Source organism: Bombina bombina, chromosome 3 (genome assembly GCF_027579735.1).
Source record: "Bombina bombina isolate aBomBom1 chromosome 3, aBomBom1.pri, whole genome shotgun sequence".
In the NCBI taxonomy this organism is placed as follows: domain Eukaryota; kingdom Metazoa; phylum Chordata; class Amphibia; order Anura; family Bombinatoridae; genus Bombina; species Bombina bombina.
In genome coordinates this window covers 1,197,300,024-1,197,326,049 of record NC_069501.1, presented here as the reverse complement: position 1 = coordinate 1,197,326,049, position 26,026 = coordinate 1,197,300,024, and the positions used below count along the sequence as shown (strand labels likewise).

Here is a 26,026-nt window from a genome sequence, read left to right as displayed (position 1 = left end):
ATAGTTTCACTGCTAGTGAGCTGAACAGGGATGTTCCATGGGATAGCTGAACTTTCTCCTCCACGTCTGGAGTATTCTGTAAACATTTTCCCCTGTAGATCTTGTTGCTTTTATCGCAAGCTAAATGGTGTTACAATTGTTTCAATATAGGCAAACAAATTACCCTTATTATAAAAACACATGTATAAAATAGAAGCGATTGTAAGATACTTTACACTAAAAGAAGCTTATCTGATTTGTATTGACTGCAATATTTCATTTTTAAAGTGCGCCTCGTGCTCCTTGATAACTTTGCCCTCCCCACCAATGTTTGTCTTTCCAAGGAGTTCTTACTTTCAATGTGAGACATCTCACAACTTAAATGAACAGCCCCCCTTTTTTTTTTTTTATAGAATTCCCTTAAAGGGACACTGAACCCAATTTTTTTCTTTCTTTCGTAATTCAGATAGAGCATGCAATTTTAAGCAACTTTCTAATTTACTCCTATTATCAATTTTTCTTTGTTCTCTTGCTATCTTTATTTGAAAAGGTATCTAAGCAATTTTTTTGTTCAGTACCATTGGCAGTCTTTTTTTATTGGTGGATACATTTATCCACCAATCGGCAAGAACCCAGGTAGTTTGCCAAAAATGGGCCGGCATCTAAACTTACATTCTTGCATTTCAAATAAAGATACCAAGAGAATGAAGAACATTTGATAATAGGAGTAAATTAGAAAGTTGCTTAAAATTGCATGCTCTATTTGACTCACGAAAGAAAAAAATTGGGTTCAGTGTCCCTTTAAGGGTAGCTCATGTGAGTGTTGGTGTAGAAAACCACATCTGACCAAACAAAGTTGTTGGGTGTTTTTTTTTTTTTTCTTAATATGGAGCAGTAATGCACTACTGGGAGCTTGCTGGTAATTGGTGGCTATTTTGCTTCTTGTCATTGGCACACTATCTGCTTAGCTAGCTCTCAGTAGTGCATTGCTGCTCTGGAATGGACATTATTATTTCTTTTTGTAGGTTTATGTTCCCCCTTTTTTTTTTTTTTTTTTTTTTTTTTTTTGTACATGTAAATTTAAAGTATACTCCGTCACCTTTTGCTAATATTTAAAAAAAAAAAAAATTCCCCATGAATCAGAACACACATTTTGAACATATTTCCTATCTTCTTTGCTATTTAATTTGCTTTAATTTTCTTGGTATCCTTTGTTGTAAGAGCAGTAATGCACTACTGGGAGCTAATGCATCAGCTGAGCCCATGAGAAGAGGTACGTATGTGCAGCACCAATCGGCAGCTAGCCCCCGGTAGTGCACTACTACCCCTGAACCTACCTAGGTATGCTTTTCAACAAAAGATAGCAAACAAGGTGACATTGGGACAAGAGTGCGTGAGAGCACACAGGCTCATATGGATACATGCACACATGCATCTCATCAAGTGGGCAAGCTCCACAAACACTGCATCACACTGGCCTGTTTGATGCTGTCCGGCTGTGACCCAAGAGAGGGTATTTGCTTGGAGCCTGGGCAGGGAACAGCTGAAAAGGGCCTTGCCACGCCCCCCCCCCCCCGATAGCACAGATCATCTGTGCTAATAGCGCTGTAAAGGTTTGCAGCATTTGCTGATTTCTAAGGATAAGAAATAACTAAAATCCATGCTGATTTCTAAGGACAAGAAATTACTAAAATCCAAAGGAACAACTCCAGCCCTGATAAAAAGGTGCGGGTAAACTTGCTAAAGAAGGTATAATTCCCTGAAGTGCCATTTTGATGCCTAACATATATTTGCAAAGAAAGGAGGTAAGCCCTAAGTTTTGGTAACCTAGTCTGGGAGTGTTTAGTACTGCGTCTGCTTATTATCTGGAAGACTGCAATGTTTGGGCACTAAAATATAACCTTTTTCACACATGTTGAAAAAAACTTTAGCCCAGTGAAGACACCAACTTTTTTTTTTTTTTTTAAATAAGATACTTTAGAGCTAAAACACAGATTTAAAGGGAAAATAAGTCATAGGGTCTGGGAGTGTGGAACATTCTGTTTAGTTTATTCACCGCATTTGCTACAAGTACTGTTTTTAATCCCAGTGAACAAGCCAGCCCAGGTGAAAATACATAAATTCTGCAAATTATAACTTGAACAACCTGGCAGAAAATCTGTGTTTCTTATAGTTTTTTTTCCATCTAGAAAGGGAACTTTGTTACTTTTACATACTACTCAAAGAAGGCAAGAGTTTCTTTAAAGGGCATGCTCCTTAATTAGCAAACAATCAAAAAGGAGAAAACAGTGCTGCTTATATTGATGTTGTATAAATTAATGAGTTTAATTTTGCAAATTATAATTTACTGAGGCATTGAAAAATCTAAAATTTGAGTCTTTGGTAAAATATACTTAGAAATGCATTTCTTAAGCTCCAAACTGGATTGTTTTACTTGAGATAAAAAATTGGAATTGATATAATAATGATGATTTTTTTTTTTTCTGTAAAGAGAAGCAATCTAATATATAACACTATAAGAGGTAGTACCTAGCTTAACCTGATTTTGCAAATTATAGCCTATTGAGACATTGTAAAATCTAAAAATTGGGTCACTGGTAAAATATACTTAGAGCTGTATCTCTCATTTGGATTTGATATAAAACTAGGTTTTTGGTACAGACAAACAACCCAACAAGCGGTAGTACTTAGTTTAAATATTGGGGTGTATAATTTTTTTTGTTCTGGTTAAAAAGTATGCCTTTTTTGATCCATTTCTACTTATTATAAAAAGTTTAGAAGGTTTTTATCTCTAAGTTTAATCTGAATAGACCAAGTACTGATTATATAACACACTTGGCCATAAAATAACAGGTTTAAGAGATCTAACCATAGAACTACCTTAAACACACACACTACTTTCACTGATTTTAGATCATTCTTTATACCCCCTTCACCAACACCACTTTTTTTTTTTTTTTTTTGGTACACGCCCCTAAGATTGAAAAAAATTTAAAGGGACAGTTTACTCAAAAAAATTATCCTCTTTAATTTGTTCCCAACGATCCACTTTACCTGCTGGAGTATATTAAATTGTTAACAATTATTTCCTTTGCCCTTTTATATTGGCATTTGAAATAGTTTATTTAGCCTGTGGTATCCCCATCCATCCTGAAAGTTTTTGGCCTCAAGGCCAAGCTATAGATAAGCCAGTAGAAGAAATTATACTCCCAGTGGGTTATAGAAGAGATAAGGTAATAAAATGTTAATTTTCCATTTTTTTTTTGTTTATGGACAGATATAAGATAAAGAAGCCTGTATATGTACACAATGTGATAAAGTTATGAGATCTGATTATACCTACAAGATCAACCCATTTTATTAGATTGAGGCTTCAAAACACAATCAGCTAATTCCTATACACAAATAAGTTTTAAAAAAGCAAATCTCATATTTTTATACTCTGCAGCTCTTAAAAAAAAAAAAGTAATTGGAAACATAAAGGGACAGTATTCTATAAAATTGTTTTTCCCTTTTAAAGTTCACACTAAACAGAACACTATAGGTTGACCACCTCACTTTCTCTTCCCTTCACTTAAAAATCTTTCCATAAAATGAATTGTAATCACCCACTTCGCAGTCTAGGGTTAAATCCTCAACAACGGCAAAGAAAAACTATAGAAACCTTAGTTGAGGTTCACACAGATAACAATCCCCTTTTTAATGACTGATCGTTGTATAGACAATTGTTGGTTAAAAACATTATTGAATCCTTATCTCCTCAATTCGACTCAAAATAGAAATTAAATCCGGAAGTCAGATTATGCTAATAGAGTACAAGAGGTAGAACAGTGTGCGTCTGAACTAGAGGATGCCTCTGACATACACAGAACTCAGGGATAAAAAATTTTTTAGAACAAACATTAGGATAATAGGAGTCCTTGAATCTAGCACATATGAAGATTTACTTAAATTTGTATTCACCAATCACCACACTCCGCTCTATTTTAGAGTTTCCCAACACACATATCCCAATAACAGTGGAAAGGGCGCATAGAATGGGTAAAAATCTATCTAATAAAGATGGAAGTATAAGACCTAGACTGATTACCAACATTTTAAATTTCCTGGATAAGATTCTTATCTGCAACATTTTAGAAAGAAACAGATGGTTCAAATAGAGGATGCTCAGATAATGACCTTCCAAGATTATTCATACGAAACATTAACTAAGAGAAAAGAGTTAACAGCGATATGTGGTAGAATGATAAAGGAAGGGATCAGGGCTACAGTTATTATTACTGAAAGTTTTTGATGATAAAACAATTCCTTTCTTTGATAATATTTAAGAAGCCAGTGCCATTTTAAGTGTTTTTTTTTTTTTTTTTACTTACTAAAAACACATAGGTAATGTCCTAGGAAAGTACCTCAAAGGTGTCCTTGGATTCAGCAATGGGATGGAATCTGGTTTGGGAATATATTGTGTATGATAGCGTCAAGTGACAGTTTTTGGGGGGGTGGTTTCCCTTCACTCTTTTTTTTTTTTTTTTTTTTTTTTTTTTTTTTAATTTATTTTTTCATGTACCTCATGATTAAGAACCTATGACTAAAGAGCTTAATTTAGTAATTACGTCTTGGAACGTGGGGGTTATCCCCGCCCCTATAAAGAGGAAAGCCATTCTTAGACACCTTTTTTTAAAAAAAAAAAATACATTCTGAAATTGTCTTTTTGCAAGAAAAACATTTATCAATGGAGGAAGTCCTAAAACTTAACACTCATTGGGTGGGGGTAGGTGATGGCATCCCCATTGATTGCAAGGAAAAATGGGGTTGCTATTCTGATGGGTAAAAATATATTTTCTTATGCTGACCCAGAGGGGAGATGTTATATTAAAAACTAAAATTAAAAATATTTATACATTATGCAATCTGTATGCACCTAATCAGCTTAATCCCACATTTTGTGACTTCCTTCAAAGTAAAATACTAAATACAGTAGGTCACCTTATCATGGGAGGTGACTTTAATATGGCACCTCAATTTCCCCTGGACAGGTTAAGACCAGGTAGAAATCAATTTAAAGCTAATAGGGATAAAACTGAAAACAGACTAAACTTCTTAATAATTCAACAGATTTTATAAAACTTAGTTATATGCAAAAATGGGAATTAGAGACAGGACGACAAATAGAAGATTCAGATTGGCGGTCTATATGCATTAATGTAGCTAGATCCTCCTCATCCTCTAATATCCAGGAATTAAATTACAAGATACTTACCAGATGGTACCTAACGCCAGCCAGACTACATAGCATATATCCTAATGCTTCCAACCATTGTTGGAGAGGATGTGGTGGAGTGGGTAGTATGCAACATATATGGTGGGATTGTCCCAGGGTAAAAAGTATGTGGGAATTAATTACAGGATATATTCAGAAGTTGAGTGGGAAGGAAGACTTAGAGTTGGATATATACACAGCTCTATTAAACAAACCCATCAAAGGTTTATGTAAAACAAGAGCCAAATTAATAATGTATGTACTAAATGGATTTAAATCTTTACTGGCCAGAAATTGGAAAAAAACAAATGTCCCGGATGAGGAAATGCTAAACACTAGAATTAATGAGGTATTGTTGCTGGAAGAATACACATATCTAAGATCGAATAGAGAAGAGGTCTTTCAGGTGATACGTTCCCATTGGGAAGAATTTAAACATATAAATCAAATCTAAGGGGTTAGGACAGTAGGGTGTGGTGTATGGGGGGACGGGGCAGGGGGGATAGGAGGTTTTTAGGTAATCTCCCCCCTTTTTTTTTTTTTTTTTTTTTTTTTTTTTTCCCTCCATATTGTCAATGTCGGGTGACTGTGCACTGGATGGTGGTAGTAAGTGTCCTTTTGTCAGGAAATTTGTGTAAATTTTTACAGAGACGATAGGCTCTCAAAAGGGACCGTATACTGGAGTAATTCCAGTCTCCTTAAGCTTCTCTATAGATCTTTTGTATTAACATTAAGCAATTGTTTTTTTGTTTTTTTGTTGTTGTTATTTATGTTTCTTTTTCTATTGTATTTTGTCTGAACATAAAATAAAATTTAAAAAAAAAAAAAAAAAAAAAACTGAAAACAGACAATTCAATAAACTTTATAATAATTTTGGAGTTGGACATATGGAGAGAACAAAATATGGACATGAAGGATTATTCCTGTATGGCCAAAAAATATAACTCCCTCTCAAATAGATTTTTTCTAGTTATATCAATAGCTTAATTAATATTGGAATGAATGCATCAATTCAACCCTTCTGTTTGTCAGATCATGCTCCAATTGGATTGGCTATTTCTTGGTTTTTCTTTTAAATCCCTTTTTTTTGCCATTTCCACATTCCAATATTTTTACTTAAGAATTTTAAATTTAAAGAATTTCTCAATAAATGGGAAGAATTTTTTTTGTTTTTGTTTTAACCAATTGCATATGAATAGACCTGAGCTTTTTTGTCAAACAGCCAAAGCAGTTTTAACAGGAGACACTATGGCTATGTGAATGTTTTGAAGAAGATATTTAGGAAGAGAGAGAGAATCGACAATCATTTAGTTCGTATAATACCTATCTTCTAACGTCTATTAGAGAAAACTATTAAGGCCAAAAAAGAATGTGAGGTGTGTGTGTGTGTTTTTTTTTTTTTTTTTTTTTTTTTTTTTTTAATATTCCAATACACAAATAATTTACAAGCAAAATATTATAGACATGGAAATACATTTGGCAAAATTATGGCTAGGCTGGTCAAAAATCAAACTAAAACCCAAGGTTTTGAGACTATACAATTGGATGGTGTCCTGTAAAATAAAACCTAAAAGAAACTTTATCAGCCTTCACAGATTATTTATATTCTCGCAAGGAAACTCACTATGAAAATAGATCTAAATTTTGGGAAAGTGTTAGAAATCCAATCTCGGAACAATTAGCTGAAATTTAACACTCTGATTACAGAAAAGGTATGATACTATAGATCAAATATCTTAATAAATCACCTGGACCTGATCTACTTCCCAATGCATTCTACAGCATCTTAAAACCTAATATTGTCCTACACATAAAAAAAATCTTTATAATAATTATGTAGATGGAGAGCCATGTTCGAGCACTTTCTCTGCATCCTGAACCACGTTGATATTGAAACGGGAAAAACCAAATTCTAGCCAAAAGAATGCAAAGTTCTTTGAATCAGATTATTCATCCAGATCAGGTAGGCTTTTTGAAAGGTATAAATGCTTCTGTAAAGATAAGAGAATTATTACTTTATAATAGACTACCTTCAAACAAAAACTACAGATCAGGACATGCTGGAGGATATGGCTGTTTCACTGGATGCAGAGAAGGCGTTCGACTCTGTAATTCATGACCATATTTTTTTTTTTCTCTTTTTACAAAAATTTGGTTCATAGTCATATTTATATAATTTGTGGAAAATATTTATAGAACTTCATTAATAATAAATGGTCAATTATCTCAGAGCATCACATTAGATAAAGGTACACTACAAGGTTGCCCACTCTCTGGTCTGTTGTTCAATGTAGCTAAAGGATTTCTTGCAATCACACTGATAACAAATTGATGGTATCAAGATAGGAAAAAATAAGTTAAAGTTGCCCTCTATGCAGATGATCTTTTAGTATATATTTCCAATCTTTCTAAAAACATACCACAGTTCTTGCAAAGAATTGAACAATTTACCTCCATTTTCAGGAAACGAGGTCAATACAACAAAATCAGAAATGTTCTGGTAAAAAAAACCCTCATAATTCTAAAGTAATGATACCAGTTGAAATTACAATTAACACTTTTAAATACCTTGGAATTCTCATTAGCACTGGACAATTAGTATAGATTAAATATTACAAGTACATTAACCAAAATTAGAGAGGACATGAAGAATTGGCACACCCTTCCTCAATCTTTGTCAGGGTGAATAGCAATCTTCAAAATGATTTCTTTCCAAAATTCTTTATATACTATAAAACATACCTATGTATCTCAAGAAAATTGACATAGAATATTTTAATTCAGATCTATCATATTTCATTTGGCAGGGTAAGAAGCCTAGGGTAGCATTGAAAAACCCTTTTCTCCCTAAAAAATGTGGGGGGTTAGCCTAATCCTTACCAGACCTAGAGAAATTATAATCTGATTCTAATGGGGACAATTGTAGTTGGTTGGATAGGAAATTCCAATTATTTCTCAAATTTTAAATTGGAAGAAAATATACTTTATCCCTATTCACCTATTTTAATTGCTCACTGTAATCCTCAAAGCCCTCCCCAAAAATCTCTACTAATCAGGGAGTAACCCGGAATTCACTCTCTAATATTTAATAGATGAGCATTGATGGGACTTATTAAATTAACCCAATTTATAGATGCGTCGACTAAGGTTGTCAAAATATTTTCTGATCTGAAAGAGGAATTTTTCCTGGAAAACAAGTTTTTTTTTTTTTTTTTGGCATTCCTAACGGTTAGACGCTATATCTCTGAAATGTTATCTTTATATGGGTGGGATTGGAGTTGGTATACATTGGATTAATGGTAAAAAAAGAGGTTGTTGTGTTTTTTTTTTTTTTTTTTTTCTCTCTCTCTATATCCCCTTGGTACAAATTGATCAAGGCAGTAAAAGGAGACCGTAACCTAGATAGCATTTAAATGCAAAGCACAGTTGAAGATGTAGATGTTAAACTTATTGGGAGCTATTATTAAAATTTATGTCATGCTTTCAACATCCTGGAGAGTCACATTTGTAGCTTCTACTTATGACATACTATACACCTAAGATGGGCTATAAATGGCATAATGCAAATTTCGATAAATGCACAAATTGTCAGGGGGCAGGTTACTTACATATGCTCTGGGAATGCCCCAAGATAAAACGTTTTGGTTTAAACTTGAATACTAGGCTAAAAATGCAATGAATAAATCAGATTTCAAATTCTCCCTACAACAGATTATATTCTTACTTCCCTATAGTAAAAACGCAGGAGAGAATAAATTTATACACACTATATTTGCAATGAGTTTAATTTTTTATAAGTGGAAAGAAAAGCAGGAGCCATACATTTCAGAAGTAATAGAATTTACGTAAAAACAATATATTACTGAACAGGAAGATACAGAGATAAATACAGAATTGCAAATTTATTTTTTGGGAAATTTTACTTTTTATTAGAGCTCTGACAAAAGAGAAACAAATTATTCTGAATCAAGTTTATGTATTTGTAAGATATTTTGTTTGCTGTAAATATATACAACAGGCAGATTGTACAAACTAATATTTTTATGAGTGAATATTATGGACGCAAAGAAGGCTTACATACAGCCTCCTACAGGATATAATATGAAAAGATTGTTATTGCTAGAATGTTGCTGTTTTTTTTTTTCCCCTTTGCTCCTTTGTTTTCTGTACCCTGCCTGTTACAAAAATAAAGAATAAAAAAAATAGCAAGCAAATTTACGGCTAGATTTAGAGTTTTGTCGGTAACGACCCGCGTAGCTAACGCTGGCTTTTTTCTGGCCGCACCTTTAAAATAACTCTGGTTTTGAGAGTCCACAGAATGGCTGCGTTAGGCTCCAAAAAGGGAGCGTAGAGCATAATTTAACGCCACTGCAACTCTCGATACCAGAGTTGCTTACGGAAGCGGCCAGCTTCAAAAACGTGCTTGTGCACGATTCCCCCATAGGAAACAATGGGGCTGTTTGAGCTGAAAAAAAACCTAACACCTGCAAAAAAGCCACGTTCAGCTCCTAACGCAGCCCCATTGTTTGCTATGGGGAAACACTTCCTACGTTTGCACCTAACAACCTAACATGTACCCCGAGTCTTAACACCCCTAACCTTACACTTATTAACCCCTAATCTGCTGCTCCGTAAACCGCCGCTACTTACATTATCCCTATGTACCCTTAATCTGCTGCCCCTAACACCGCCGACCCCTATATTATATTTATTAACCCCTAATCTGCCCCCCACAACGTCGCCTACACTTATTAACCCCTAATCTGCCGACCGCACCTCTATTATAATAAAGTTATTAACCCCTAATTCTCCTCACTAACCCTATAATAAATAGTATTAACCCCTAATCTGCCCTCCCTAACATCGCCGACACCTAACTTCAAACATTAACCCCTAATCTGCCGACTGGAGCTCACCGCTATTCTAATAAATGTATTAACCCCTAAAGCTAAGTCTAACCCTAACACCCCCTAACTTAAATATAATTTAAATCTAACTAAATTAATTAACTCTTATTAAATAAATTATTCCTATTTAAAGCTAAATACTTACCTGTAAAATAAATCCTAATATAGCTACAATATAAATTATAATTATATTATAGCTATTTTAGGATTAATATTTATTTTACAGGTAACTTCGTATTTATTTTAACCAGGTACAATAGCTATTAAATAGTTAAGAACTATTTAATATCTAAAATAGTTTAAATAATTACAAAATTACCTGTAAAATAAATCCTAACCTAAGTTACAATTAAACCTAACACTACACTATCAATAAATGAATTAAATACAATATCTACAAATAAATACAATTAAATAAACTAACTAAAGTACAAAAAATAAAAAAATATTTACAAACATTAGAAAAATATTACAACAATTTTAAACTAATTACACCTACTCTAAGCCCCCTAATAAAATAACAAAGACCCCCAAAATAAAAAAATGCCCTACCCTATTCTAAATTACAAAAGTTCAAAGCTCTGTTACCTTACCAGCCCTGAACAGGGCCCTTTGCGGGGCATGCCCCAAGAAATTCAGCTCTTTTGCCTGTAAAAAAAACACATACAATACCCCCCCCCCCAAACATTACAACCCACCACCCACATACCCCTACTCTAACCCAAACCCCCCTTAAATAAACCTAACACTAAGCCCCTGAAGATCTTCCTACCTTGTCTTCACCTCACCGAGTATCACACCGATCCGTCCTGGCTCCGATATCTTCATCCAACCCAAGCGGGGGCTAGACATCCACTGAAGAAGTCCAGAAGAGGGTCCAAAGTCTTCATCCTATCCGGGAAGAAGAGTAGATCCGGACCGGCAACCATCTTCTATCTTCATCCGATGAGGACCAGCTCCATCTTGAAGACCTCCACCGCGGACCCATCTTCTTCCGACGACGACTTCCTGACGAATGACGGTTCCTTTAAGGGACGTCATCCAAGATGGCGTCCCTCGAATTCCGATTGGCTGATAGGATTCTATCAGCCAATCGGAATTAAGGTAGGAAAATTCTGATTGGCTGATGGAATCAGCCAATCAGAATCAAGTTCAATCCGATTGGCTGATTCAATCAGCCAATAAGATTGAGCTCGCATTCTATTGGCTGTTCTGATCAGCCAATAGAATGCGAGCTCAATCTGATTGGATCAGCCAATCGGATTAAACTTGATTCTGATTGGCTGATTCCATCAGCCAATCAGAATTTTCCTACCTTAATTCCGATTGGCTGATAGAATCCTATCAGCCAATCGGAATTCGAGGGACGCCATCTTGGATGACGTCCCTTAAAGGAACCGTCATTCGTCGGGAAGTCGTCGTCGGAAGAAGATGGGTCCGCGGTGGAGGTCTTCAAGATGGAGCCGGTCCTCATCGGATGAAGATAGAAGATGCCGCTTGGAAGAAGATGGTTGCCGGTCCGGATCTACTCTTCTTCCTGGATAGGATGAACACTTTGGACCCTCTTCTGGACTTCTTCAGCCGTCGGATGATGGATGTCTAGCCCCCTGTTGGGTTGATCTTTAGGGGCTTAGTGTTAGGTTTATTTAAGGGGGGTTTGGGTTTGATTAGGGGTATGTGGGTGGTGGGTTGTAATGTTCGGGGGGGGTATTGTATGTGTTTTTTTACAGGCAAAAGAGCTGAATTTCTTGGGGCATGCCCCGCAAAGGGCCCTGTTCAGGGCTGGTAAGGTAAAAGAGCTTTGAACTTTTTGTAATTTAGAATAGGGTAGGGCATTTTTTTTATTTTGGGGGGCTTTGTTATTTTATTAGGGGGCTTAGAGTAGGTGTAATTAGTTTAAAATTGTTGTAATATTTTTCTAATGTTTGTAAATATTTTTATTTTTTGTAACTTAGTTCTTTTTTATTTTTTGTACTTTAGTTAGTTTATTTAATTGTATTTATTTGTAGATATTTTATTTAATTAATTTAATGATAGTGTAGTGTTAGGTTTAATTGTAACTTAGGTTAGGATTTATTTTACAGGTAAATTTGTAATTATTTTAGCTATTGTACCTGGTTAAAATAAATACAAAGTTACCTGTGAAATAAATATAAATCCTAAAATAGCTATAATATAATTATAATTTATATTGTAGCTATATTAGGGTTTATTTTACAGGTAAGTATTTAGCTTTAAATAGGAATAATTTATTTAATAAGAGTTAATTTATTTCGTTAGATTTAAATTATATTTAACTTAGGGGGGTGTTAGTGTTAGGGTTAGACTTAGCTTTAGGGGTTAATACATTTATTAGAATAGTGGTGAGCTCCAGTCGGCAGATTAGGGGTTAATGTTTGAAGTTAGGTGTCGGCGATGTTAGGGAGGGCAGATTAGGGGTTAATACTATTTATTATAGGGTTATTGAGGCGGATTAGGGGTTAATAACTTTATTATAGTAGCGGTGCGGTCCGCTCGGCAGATTAGGGGTTAATAAGTGTAGGCGACGTTGAGGGGGGCAGATTAGGGGTTAATAAATATAATATAGGGGTCGGCGGTGTTAGGGGCAGCAGATTAGGGGTACATAAGTATAACGTAGGTGGCGGTTGGCAGATTAGGGGTTAATTATTGTAGGTAGCTGGCGGCGACATTGTGGGGGGCAGGTTAGGGGTTAATAAATATAATATAGGGGTCGGCGGTGTTAGGGGCAGATTAGGGGTACATAAGTATAACGTAGGTGGCGGTCGGCAGATTAGGGGTTCAAAATATTTAATTGAGTGGCGGCGATGTGGGGGGACCTCGGTTTAGGGGTACATAGGTAGTTTATGGGTGTTAGTGTACTTTAGAGCACAGTAGTTAAGAGCTTTATGAACCGGCGTTAGCCCAGAAAGCTCTTAACTACTGACTTTTTTTCTGCGGCTGGAGTTTTGTCGTTAGATTTCTAACGCTCACTTCAGACACGACTCTAAATACCGGAGTTAGGAAGATCCCATTGAAAAGATAGGATACGCAATTGACGTAAGGGGATCTGCGGTATGGAAAAGTTGCGGCTGAAAAGTGAGCATTAGACCCTTTCCTGACTGACCGGCAGTAGCCTAAAACCAGCGTTAGGAGCCTCTAACGCTGGTTTTCACGGCTACCGCCAAACTCCAAATCTAGGCCTTAGATAATTAAGTAAATTGGAAAGTTGTCTAAAAAATATGGGCTAGATTATGAGTTGCATGCAAGCTTTTTACTTTGAACTTGTAATTTGAGCACAACCAGACGTGCAAAAAACCTCCGTCTAGTGTAGTTTACGCTCGAATAGGACCGCTAAATTGTACTCCATTTGTAATCTACCCCTAAATCTGAATTATGAAACGGGAACAAATTAAGTTTCCTTTCCCTGTAAATAGCATTTGTTTCCAATGTTAGCTTTAATTTTGATGGGCTGTGTGCACTAAAAATTAGGTTTTGCCACAAAATGAAAATCAAATTTGTAAAGCATTTGGCACCTGCAACTAAATAAAGCAATCAAAATTGGTTATTGGAACAGCCACCACATGAAATCTACTCTTGCATAAATCTCTATCATTCAGAATGTTGTAAATTGTTTCTTCTTGTTTGTGCTGGGTTTAAGCTCCATTTGAACACACAGAGTGCACAAACGATTATCTTCAGTATGTTTATCTTGTTGGGAAGTATAAATTTGAACTTTATTAACATTTCTGAAATTGGTGGTTTTGCAGCCATTGAAGGTTAGTTATTGGACACTGGAATGGCACTGAGTGGGGAGAGGGCAGATCAGGGCATGGCTATGTGGTCCTCAGCAAAATAAATAGTGTAAAATACTAAAAGGTTAGCAGCTGTGTAAAACCATTATTTAAAAAAAAAATGGAAAAACAATGAAGTGTTAAAGCTGACTCTTCAATTAAGAAGGAAAAGCCGATGCAAGTTAAGACCCTTTTTAATACACCCATTCCTATGTCAATTGGCAATGACTTTGGTTGAATTTTGCAGGTTTAGTTTTTTGATCTTCCAGAATGCACTTCAGACTCTGTGGTGCATTGGAAAATCTAATTTTCTAAGTATAAGAATTACAGGAATAGCCAATCTTAAACATTTTAATTATTGATGTGCTGGTTTTCACTAGATTGCTGTGGTCCTGCAAAGTTGTGTTCCAAACAGCTGAATTATGTAAATGAGTGACGTTTTGCATGCAAACTGCATTCCCCCACCCCTCCTAATGTGGTGTTGGTACCTTGTGCTTGTGCACAAACAACTGCTGATTGGTATACTGCTTTTTTTTTTTCATGACTCACAAATCCTAGTTGCTGATCTTGGTGTTTTCAATTGATAAAGAAGCCTTTTTATAGCAGTTGCTGTTTGGTTATATACAGCACAGTCCCAGCATATGACTAAACCTTTATGTCTGTATAAGTAATACAGACCTGTATATCTGACATCAGATGTAACATCAGTTCCTCTTTTAATAAAATATATATATATATTTTTTTTATTGTACAGGTTGTGTGCAGTCAGCCTGAAGAGTACAACCGCTTGAAAACCTTATGCAATGGTACAAATGAGGGTCCTTTGATTCGTAACCCTGGAAGTCACGATAGAAGCAGGGCACCGAGATTGCCTTCGTCTGCAGAGGTTGAGTTTTGTGTATCATTGACAAATTATGATACCGAACCCATGGATCGATCTGCCAACTTAAGCTTCAGGAATACGTTGGAAGGTAACCACATTTAACCTAACTCCGAGTATATTTAATTGATCTTTAATCATTCCTCCTTGGCAGCTAACGGGATAAAGGCTTAGAAAATCATCTCTTAGGAAACCATCTCTTAGGAAAAAGTATTTGTATGCACTCTCATCAATACTGGAGTAGTGATTTAAGTCACTTCTAGTAAGTAACCCTAATGGAACCGCTATTTCTGATCCCTTGAAGCAAAGGCAACCAGGGCAAGCCAGTGCCATTTTAACAAGTTGCACCAGTGATGGAACACTTAAAGGGCTATAATACCAAAATGTTTAAACACTTGAAAGTGATGCAGCATAACTGTAAAAAGCTGACTAGAAAATATCACCTGAACATCTCTATGTAAGAAAGAAAGATATTTTACCTCAAAAGTTCCTCGGTAGCCACATCCCATTGTAAAGGATTTCTAAGCAGCATATTAGTATGTCTGTCCTGGGACAGCTAAGGGGATGAGCCTCGTGCACTCATATTTCCCTATTCAGATTAGGGAAGTTTACAATGAAATCTCATGAGTTAAGTCAAATCTCGTGAGATCACAGTAAAAGAGTTCATGACCTCAGCACTGCTGATGCTGATTGGCTGCTGTTCATTTCTTCATTTTTTTTAATTTATTTTTTTTACCTGCAGCTGAGTATAACTTTTTACTCAGAACTTACTCTGCTGAGCTGAGGAGATTGTGAGGTAAAATATATTCCTTTTTTACATAGAGATGCTCAGGTGATATTTTCCTGTCAGCTTTTACAGTTATACTGCATCAGTTTCAAGTGATTTAGCAGATGAGTATTATGTCCCTTTAAAGGGACAGTATGCTTGATAGCTGTTTTTTAAAAAAAAAAAAGATGATCCCTTTATTACTCACCTCCCAGTTTTGCATAGCCAACACTGCTATATTAATACACTTTTTACCTCTGATTACCTTGTATCTAAGACTCTGCAGACTGTTCTTTTGACAGACTTGCATTTCAGCCAATTAGTGCTGACTCATGCATAACTCCAGGGGAGTGAGCACAGTGTAATCTATATTGCACATATGAACTAGCTGTTAAAAGCTAATAAAATGCACTGAAATCAGAGGTAGTCTTCAAGGGCTTAAAAATTAGCATATGAGCCTGTCTAGGTTTAGCTTTCAACAAGGAATACCAAGAGAACAAATCAAATTTGATGAGAAAAGTAAATTGGAAAGTTGTTTAAAATTGCACACTCTATATGAATCGTGAAAGTTTAATTTTGGACTTTACTGACCCTTTTAATTACCTCTCTTCTCTTTATGCACTGGGACTAGATCATCTGCCCTTGATAATTTGATACCCCCAAGTCAAAATGGCTAAGCTGATTTAAAAAACAAAAAATAAAATAAATCACTCGCTCTCACACAACCTTCCCCCCCCCCCCCCCAAAATGTTGGGACAATAAATCTTTCTGAAAAGAAAAAGTTGTGAGCTTGAGTCATTTGTGAAATAGACAATTTTTTACTAGCTCTGAAGAAATAATAAAATACTATGGCAGTCCTTCTCCTCCTCCCCCCCCCCCATTTTTTTTTTTTTTGCTTAATTAAATACTAAACAATTGTCAATACTACCCAGAATGTGTGTTTCTTTGAAGCTTGATTCTTAGCCCTTTGTTTATTATTGTTATTGTTATTGTTATTGTTGTTATTATTATTATTATTATTATTATTATTCAGAATAATATGTATTTTTATTTCTATAGGTTTTGCTGACCCACGAACAGGATTTGCTAACAGATCAATCAGCAGCTTACATAATTCTCTGCATATTTTTATGAATGGCTCTATGTCTTCGGTTCAGGGATCTGCTAATGACCCAGTCTTTGTTCTTCATCATGCTTTTGTTGATAGGTACGTGACCATAATTATTAAAATGTTGTTCTCATGATTAAACCTACCGTTAAATAACTGTCGCCTAGATTAAGAGTTTTGCGCTAAACTGGGTACGAAATGAACGCAACAAAAGTTGCGTTTTCACCTTCCATAGAACTGCCATTAAGAGTTTCTGAAAAGCCGCCTTGTGCGTGTTATATGGTGGCGTCACAAAATCCAGGGGCTGCTTTTACATACTTGTGCCTGCTTTTCCCCCCATAGACATCAATGGGGAGAAGGTGTTGGGAAAAAAAAAAAACTGAAGTGCAGAATGGTGATCGCCATAACGCAACCCCATTGATGTCTCTGGGGAAAAAAAGCTATGTAAAAACACCCTAACATAAACCCCAAGTCTAAACAACCCTAAAAAAAAAATTACCTGTGAAATAAATATAAACCTAACTAATCTAATAAAACAAAAAATACTACCAATTAAAATATCTAAACTACATTTATAAAAAAACAAATCCTATGAAAATTTTTACCCCTTAAGGACCAGACCACTTTTCCATTTGTTGACCATTTGGGACCAGGGCTATTTTTTCATTTCTGCTGTGTTTGTGTTTAGCTGTAATTTTCCTCTTACTCGTTTACTGTACCCACACATTTATATACAGTTTTTCTCTACATTAAATAGACTTTCTAAAGATAACATTATTTTCATCATATCTTTTATAATTTACAATAATTTTTTTTTTATAAAATGATAAAAAATGGAAAAAAACTCAATTTTCTTTCATGTAATTGGCAAGAGTCCATGAGCTAGTGACATATGGGATATACAATCCTACCAGGAGGGGCAAAGTTTCCCAAACCTCAAAATGCCTATAAATACACCCCTCACCACACCCACAATTCAGTTTTACAAACGTTGCCTCCTATGAAGGTGGTGAAGTAAGTTTTTGTGCTTGATTTTTATTATTTCTTCTGTGATAAGCGCTTCTAAGCATTCTGAAGCCTATTCCTCTCAGAGTACAGTGTTTGTCAGAGGGATGTGAAGAGAGTATCACCTGTTTGATTTTATGGTTTTCCTCGGATTCATCTCCTACCTCCCTTTTCAGATCGACGATATACTCTTATATATCATTACCTCTGCTAATAGTTTTCAGTACTGGTTTGGCTATCTGCTATATGTGGATAAGGTAAGTATGTATGATATGTGGATAAGGTAAGTAAGTATGTATCATTTTAAGACACTCTCAGCTATGGTTTGGCGCTGTATGTATTAATATATAAAGTTTTAAATATATGTATTTTACTTGTATTTGCTATGAGTCAGGTCTATGTGTATTTCCATTTGCAGTCCAGCAGTTTCATTATGGGAATCATGTTTAGGAAGTTTCATACCTGGGGATATATATATATATATATATATATATATATATATATATATATATATATATATATATATATATATATATATATATATATATATATATATATATATATATATAATTTTTTTTTTTTTTCTTGGAAAACTTGCGGGCAAATTAGGCTCGCAAGGGCACAAAATGCTGTTATTGCGCCATTTCCGGATGTTTGTTGGCGCAAAAAAAATACTCAAATTCCATTTGCGTTGTGCTTCATTTTACCTCACTTCCTATATGCTCCTTGCCTTCTTTAAGCTCAGAGGGCTATGTTATTTGCTTTGTTTTGCCAATTTTAGCATTTGCATTTTTTCCTCTTCCTGAAACTGCTATATGTGGAAATAGGATATTTCTGTTTAATGTTATTTTTTCTTTTTCAACATTTTACAAGATGTCTCAATCTGATCCTGTCTCAGAAGATGTTGTAGGAACCATGCTGCCTGAACACAGTTCTATCAAAGCTAAGTGTATCTGTTGTAAGCTAGTGGAGATTATATCTCCAGCTGTATTATGTAACAGTTGTCATAAGCTTTTGAATGCAGAAAAGGTTTCTATTAGTGCTCATACAGTATCTGTTGTTCCTTCAACATCTAAAGTCCATGATATCCCTGTTGGTATGAAAAATTATATTGCTGATGCGATACAGGCGACTAAGGCTGCTATACCGCCTTCAAATAAACTTAAAAGGTCTTTTGAAACTTCTCATAATATTGATGAAATTTGTAATGACCGACAACATACTGATATATCCTCCTCTGAGGATCTCTCTGATTCAGAAGCTCTACTTCAGACATTGACACTGATAAATCATCTTCTCCTTTTAAGATTGAGTATATTCGTTCTTTGTTAAAAGACGTTTTAATAACTTTGGATATTGAGTCTGGTCCTCTTGGTAATAAATCCAGTAAATGTTTAAATTCTGTTTATAATCCTCCTGAGGTTTTTCCTGATGCCATTTCTGATGTGATTGCTAAGGAATGGTCTAGGCCTGGTACTTTCTTTTTGTTTCTTCTTCAAGGTTTAAAAAGTTGTATCCTTTGCCAGTGGCTAAATTAGAGTTTTGGGAAAGTCCCTAAGGTTGATGGGGCTATTTCTACTCTTGCTAAATGTACTACTATTCCTATGGAAGATAGTACCTTTTTTTTTTAAGGATCATTTAGATAGAAAGATTGCATCTTGTCTAAGGAAAGCTTATTTGCATTCTGGCTATATGTTCAGACTTGCCATTTCTATGGCTGATGTTGTGGCTGCATCAACTTTTTGGTTGGATAGCTTAGCACAACGGCAAAAAAACCCTCTGATTTGCATAGCATTGTTCATTTGCTTCAACACGCTAATCATTTTATCTGTGATGCTAATTTTGATATCGTCAAGATAAATGTTAAATCTATTTCTTTAGCTATTTTAGCTAGAAGAGCTTTATGGCTTGAATCATGGAATGCTGACATGGTATCTAAATCTATGTAACTATCTTTATCATTCCAGCATAATTTGTTTTGTTCCCAGTTGGATTCAATTATTTCCACTATTACTGGGGGGAAGGGAGTGTGTTTTTTTTTTTTTTGCCTCAAGATAAAGTCTAAAGGCAAATCTAGAGTTTCTAATAGGTTTTGTTCCTTTCGTCAGAATAGAGAACAGAAAATCACTCCTTCCCCCTTAAGACTCTGGCTCCAATTTGAAGCCTTCCTTGAGTTGGAATAAATCTAAGCCTTACAAGAAACCAAAGCCGACCCCCAAGACTGCATGAAGGTGCAGCCCTCGATCCAGTTCTGCTGGTGGGGGGCAGTTTAAAATTATTTCAAGATGTTTGAGCAGGTTCCATTCAGAATCATTGGATTCAGAATATTTTCTCCCAGGGGTATCGAATAAGTTTCAGAATAAGACCTCCTGTGAGAAGATTTTTTTTTTTTTTCTCTCACGTTCCAACAAATCCTATGAAAGCTCAGACTTTTCTGAAATGTTTCAGATCTAGAACTTTCAGGAATGATTTGTACCAGTTCCAATTCTGGAACAGAGTCTGGGTTTTTATTCATATCTATTCATTGTCCCGAAGAAGAAAAACTCTTTCAGACCAGTTCTGGATCTGAAGTTTTGAATCATTTTGTAAGAGTCCCAAGTTTCAAGATGGTGACTGTAAGGACTATTCAGCTTCTGTTCAGCAAGGTCATTAAATGTCCTCGATAGACTTACAGGATGCATATCTCCATGTTCCGATTTATCCAGACCACTATCTGTTTCTGAGATTTGCTTTTCTAGACGAGCATTAGCAGTTTGTTGCTCCTCCATTTGGCTTAGCAACAGCTCCAAGAATCTTTTTGAAGGTTCTCTGTGCCCTTCTATCTGTAATCAGAGCAGGGTATTGCGGTGTTTCCTTATGTTGACGATATCTTGGTACTGGCTCAATCCTTTATCATTTAGCAGAATCTCACACTAATAAACTTGTGTTGTTTCTTCAAAGACATGGTTGGAGGATCAATTTACCAAAGAGTTCCTTGATTCCACAGACCAGGGTCACCTTTTTAGGTTTCCAGATAGATTCAGTGTTCATGACTCTGTCTTTAACAGACAAGAGATGAATGAAATTTGGTTTATGCCTGTCGAAACCTTCAGTCTCGATCATTCCCTTCAGTGGCTATGTGCATGGAAGTTTTAGGTCTCATGATTGCAGCATTGGACACGATCCCCTTTGCTCGTTTTCATATGAGACCTTTGCATGCTGAATCAATGGTGCAGGGATTATACTCGATATCAGTTGATATACTTAAAAACCCAACATTCAACTCTCTGGTGGTTAGTTCATCATCAGATTATTCAAGGGGCCTCTTTTGTTTGTCCTGCCTAGACTGTGATTTAAACAGATGCAAGTCTCGCAGGTTGGGGAGCTGTCTGGGAGTCTCTGACAGCACAAGGAGTTTACAATCCTCAAGAGGCGAGGTTACCAATCAATATTTTAGAACTCTTTTCATGGCTCTTCAGGCTTGGCCACTATTAAAGAGAGAATTATTCATTCATTTTCAGACAGACAATATCACAACTGTGGCATATGTCAATCATCAAGGTGGGGCTCGCAGTCCTTTAGCGATGAAAGAAGTATCTCAGATACTTTCTTGGGCGGAATCCAACTCCTGTCTAAATTCTGTGATACATATTCCAGGTGTAGACAATTGGGAAGCGGATTATCTCAGTCGTCAGTCTTTACATCCAGGGGAGTGGTCTCTCCATCCAGATGTATTTTGTCAGATTGTACAGATGTGGGGCCTCCCCGAAATAGATTTGATGGCTTCCCATCTAAACAAGAAGTTTCCCAGGTACCTGCCCAGGTCCAGGGATCCTCAGGCGGAGATGGTGGATGCGTTAGCAGTTCCTTTTTTTTTTTTTTTTTTTTTTACCTGCTTACATATTTCCGCCTCTAGTTCTTCTTCCAAGGGTGATCTCCAAGATCATATTGGAACAATTGCATGTGTTTCTGATAGCACCAGCATGGCCTCACAGGTTTTGGTATGCGGATCTTGTCCGGATGTCCAGTTGCCAACCTTGGCCACTTCCTTTCAGGCCAGACCTTCTTCTGTCTCAAGGGCTGTTTTTTCCATCAGGATCTCAAATCCCTTAATTTGAAGGTATGGAAATTGAACGCTTAGTCATAGAGGTTTCTCTGACTCGGTGATTAATACTATGCTTCAGGCTCATAAGTCTGTTTCAAGAAAGATTTATTATGGGGTTTTTAGCACAAATTCTCTTGGCATTTTTTTAGAATTCCTAGAATTTTACCATTTCTTCAGGATGGTTTAGATAAAGGTTTGTCTGCAAGTACTTTGAAGGGACACATCTCTGCTCTTTCTATTTTAATTCTACAGAAAGATTGCTAAACTTCCTGATATTCACTGTTTAGTTCAGGCTTTGGTTCGTATTAAGCCTGTTATTAAATTAATCTCTCCTCCTTGGAGTCTTAATTTTGGTTTTGAAGGCTTTGCAGGCTCCTCCTTTTGAGCCTATGCATTCTTTGTATATTAAACTACTTTCTTGGAAAGTGTTGTTCATTTTGGCTATCTCTTCAGCTAGAAGAGTTTCGGAATACAGTAGCGGCTGTACACTGAAGTCTAATGCAAAGTTGCCGTTTTCAAAATGGCTTCCCTTGCTTTCCTATTGGCTGATATGATTCTTCAAATTCAATTTGTTCAATAATTTGGACAGCCAATAGGATCTCAGAAGCTCTCATCCTATTGGCTGATCTAAATTTGAAGAATCAAATCAGCTAATAGGAATGTAAGCAACGCCATTTTGAAACTGCTACCTTGCATTCAACTTTAGTGTATGGTGGCGACCGTATGAAGAGAACGCTCCGCGCAGGATGGAATCAGCTTCCTGGATAGACTAAGACCTCGCCGCCTGGATGTCCGGACTTCAGAAACCATGAGTAGATCTTCTGGGGTTAGTGTTTGGTTCTTTTTATAGATTAGAGTTTTGTCTTTTTTGAAAGAGCTGAATGCAAATGGATAGCTTTAGTAGGTTTTCTGTTTTTTTTTTTTTTTTGTGTTGTGATTTTAATTTTTTTTTTAATATTTTTTCATAGTGTTAGGTTTTTTTAAATTTGGATATTTTAATTGGTAGTTTCTTTTTTTCTATTTATTTTAGGTTTATTTTTATTTCATAGCTAAATTTTTATTTTTTTAAAGATAGTTATATTGTAATTTTAATTTAAAGTTAGGGGGTGTTAGTTTAATTTCATGTTTTGCGATGTGGGGGGCCAGAGGTTTAGGGGTTAACTTTAGTGGAGGCAATGTCTGGGAGTGGTGGTTTAGGGGTTAATATATTTAAAAAGTGTTGGCGATGTGGGTGGGCAGCAGATTAGGGGTTAATAGGTTTATTAGCCGTGATATGGGCAGAAGATTAGGGGTTAATAAGTTTAATATAGTGTTTGCGATGCGGGAGTACTGCGTTTTAGGGGTTAATAGGTAGTTTATGGGTGTGAATGTACTTTAGTTATGAGTTTTGTGTACTGGTTTCAGATGGCGGTATGGATTGCATCGGATTGCAACGCAAGCATTTTAGCCTCCCCCCCACAACCTGTAATACCGGCGCTATGGAAATCCCACACAAAAACGTAATTTCTTTCATGTAATTGGCAAGAGTCCATGAGCTAGTGACGTATGGGATATACAATCCTACCAGGAGGGGCAAAGTTTCCCAAACCTCAAAATGCCTATAAATACACCCCCACCACACCCACAATTCAGTTTTACAAACTTTGCCTCCTATGGAGGTGGTGAAGTAAGTTTTGTGCTAGATTTCTACGTTGAAAGGAACCGGGCTTCAAAAAGCTGAGAAGCGCATATCAGAGTGCAGTGAATGACAGAGGGAGGTGAAGGGAATATTACCTATTGAATACAACATTCATCCTAACGGGGATCTATTTCATAGGTTCTCTGTTATCGGTCGTAGAGATTTATCTCCTACCTCCCTTTTCAGATCGACGATATACTCTTTTATATACCATTACCTCTGCTGATTCTCGTTTCAGTACTGGTTTGGCTATCTACTTTATGTAGATGAGTGTCTTTTGGTAAGTATGTTTCTTTTATTTAAGACACTCTCAGCTATGGTTTGGCACTTTATATTTAAAGTTCTAAATATATGTTTATTCTTACATTTGCCATGATTCAGGTTCATCAGTATATTTCCTTTTTGCAGACTGTCAGTTTCATATCTGAGAAATGCATAAATTTAAAAAAAAAAAATCTTACCTGAAGTTTTCAAATTGACTTTCTTTTCTAAATTGCGGGCTGTTAGGCTCGCTGGAGCGCACAATGCTATAATTTATTGCTTCGTTCTTTACACAAGACATTTTTTGGCGCGAGAATTAAGTTTGACGTAATTTCGTCATTTCCGGCGTCTTAGTTGGTGCCGAGTTTTTTCACGAGGTTGCGTAATCTATGACGCTCGTGTTTGTTGCAGACGTTTTTGGCACCAAAAAATATTTTGTCAGTTGTGGGCGTCATACTTGGCGTCAAACTTTTTGACATTATTTAAGACTTCATTTCTTTTTGCTTCTGGTTTCTAGAGGCCTATTTTGTTTGCATTTCTTTCCCGTTCCTGAAACTGTCATATAAGGAAATTGATAATTTTGCTTTATATGTTATTTTTTTTTATACATATTGCAAGATGTCTCAATCTGACCCTGTCTCAGAATCTACTACTGGAATCCTGCTGCCTGATGTCGGTTCCACCAAAGCTAAGTGCATTTGTTGTAAACTTGTGGTAACTGTTCCTCTGGCTGTAGTTTGTGCTAGTTGTCATGACAAACTTTTACATGCAGACAATATTTCCATTAGTAGTAGTTCATTACCTGTTGCTGGTCCTTCAACATCTAATGCTCAGGATATTCCTGTTAATTTGAGAGAATTTGTTTCTAATTCCATTCAGAAGGCTTTGTCTGACATACCGCCTTCTAATAAATGTAAAAGGTCTTTTAAAAGTTCTCATAAAATTGATGAATTTTTAAATGACCGACAACATTCTGATTTATCTATCTCTGATGAGGATCTATCTGGTTCAGAAGATTCTGCCTCAGATATTGACACAGACAAATCTTCATACTTATTTAAAATGGAGTATATTCGTTCCTTATTAAGAGGTGTTGATTGCATTAGATATGGAGGAGACTAGTCCTCTTGATATTAAAACTAGTAAACGTTTAAATTCGTTTTTTAAACCTCATGTAGTTATTCCTGAGGTTTTTCAAGTTCCTGATGCTATTTCAGATGTGATTTCTAGGGAATGGAATAAATTGGGTACTTCTTTTACTACTCCTTCAAGGTTTAAGAAACTGTATCCTTTGTCGACTGATAGATTGGAGTTTTGGGTAAAGATCCGCAAAGTTGATGGGGCCATCTCTACTCTTGCTAAGCGTACTACTATTCCTATGGCAGATAGTACTTCTTTTAAAGATCCTTTAGATAAGAAACTTGAATCTTATCTAAGGAAGGCTTATTTATGTTCAGGTCATCTTCTTAGGCCTGCTATTTCTTTGGCTGATGTTGCAGCTACTTCAACTTTTTGGTTACAATCCTTAGCGCAACAAGTACCAGATCATAATGTGTATAGCATTGTTAAGTTAATTCAACATGCTAATAATTTCATTTGTGATGCCATTTTTGATATCATCAGAATTGATGTTAGATATGTCTTTAGCTATTTTAGCTAGAAGAGATTTATGGCTTTAATCTTGGAATGCTGATATGACTTCTAAATCGACATTGCTATCTCTTTCTTTCCAAGGTAATGAATTATTTGGTTCTCAGTTGGATTATATTATTTCAACTGTCACTGGGGGGAAGGGAGCTTTTTTTGCCTCAGGATAAAAAGTCTAAGGGTAAATTTAAGGCTGCTAACCGTTTTCGTTCCTTTCGACAAAATAAGGAACAGAAACCTAATCCTTCCCCTAAGGGAACGGTTTCCAATTGGAGGCCTTCTTCAGTCTGGAATAAATCCAAGCCATTTAAAAGATCTAAATCGGCCCCCAAGTCCGGATGAAGGTGCGGTCCTCATTCCAGCTCAGCTGGTAGGGGGCAGACTAAGATTTTTCAAGGATGTTTGGATCAATTCAGTCCAAAATCATTGGATTCAGAACATTGTCTCTCAGGGGTACAGAATAGGTTTCAAAGTAAGACCGCCTGTGAAGTTTCTTTCTCTCACGCATTCCAGTGAATCCAAAGAAAGCTCAGGCTTTTCTGAAGTGTGTTTCAGACCTGGAGTTATCTGGGGTAATTGTGCCGGTTCCTTTTCAGGAACGGGGTCTGGGGTTTTATTCAAATCTTTAATTAAATAACATAAGTCACTGGTATGGGAATTATG

The 26,026-nt window shown here is 36.0% G+C and overlaps 1 protein-coding gene across 1 annotated transcript in view; it reads left to right on the top strand.

Moving 5' to 3' along the window:
* Positions 1-26,026, top strand: part of TYR (tyrosinase) — an 89,615-nt gene that overhangs the window by 10,770 nt on the left and 52,819 nt on the right. Inside the window, exons 2-3 of the mRNA XM_053708632.1 lie at positions 14,689-14,905; positions 16,640-16,787. Of these exons, the coding sequence (XP_053564607.1) occupies positions 14,689-14,905; positions 16,640-16,787 (365 nt within the window). The remainder of the gene's footprint in view (positions 1-14,688; positions 14,906-16,639; positions 16,788-26,026) is intronic.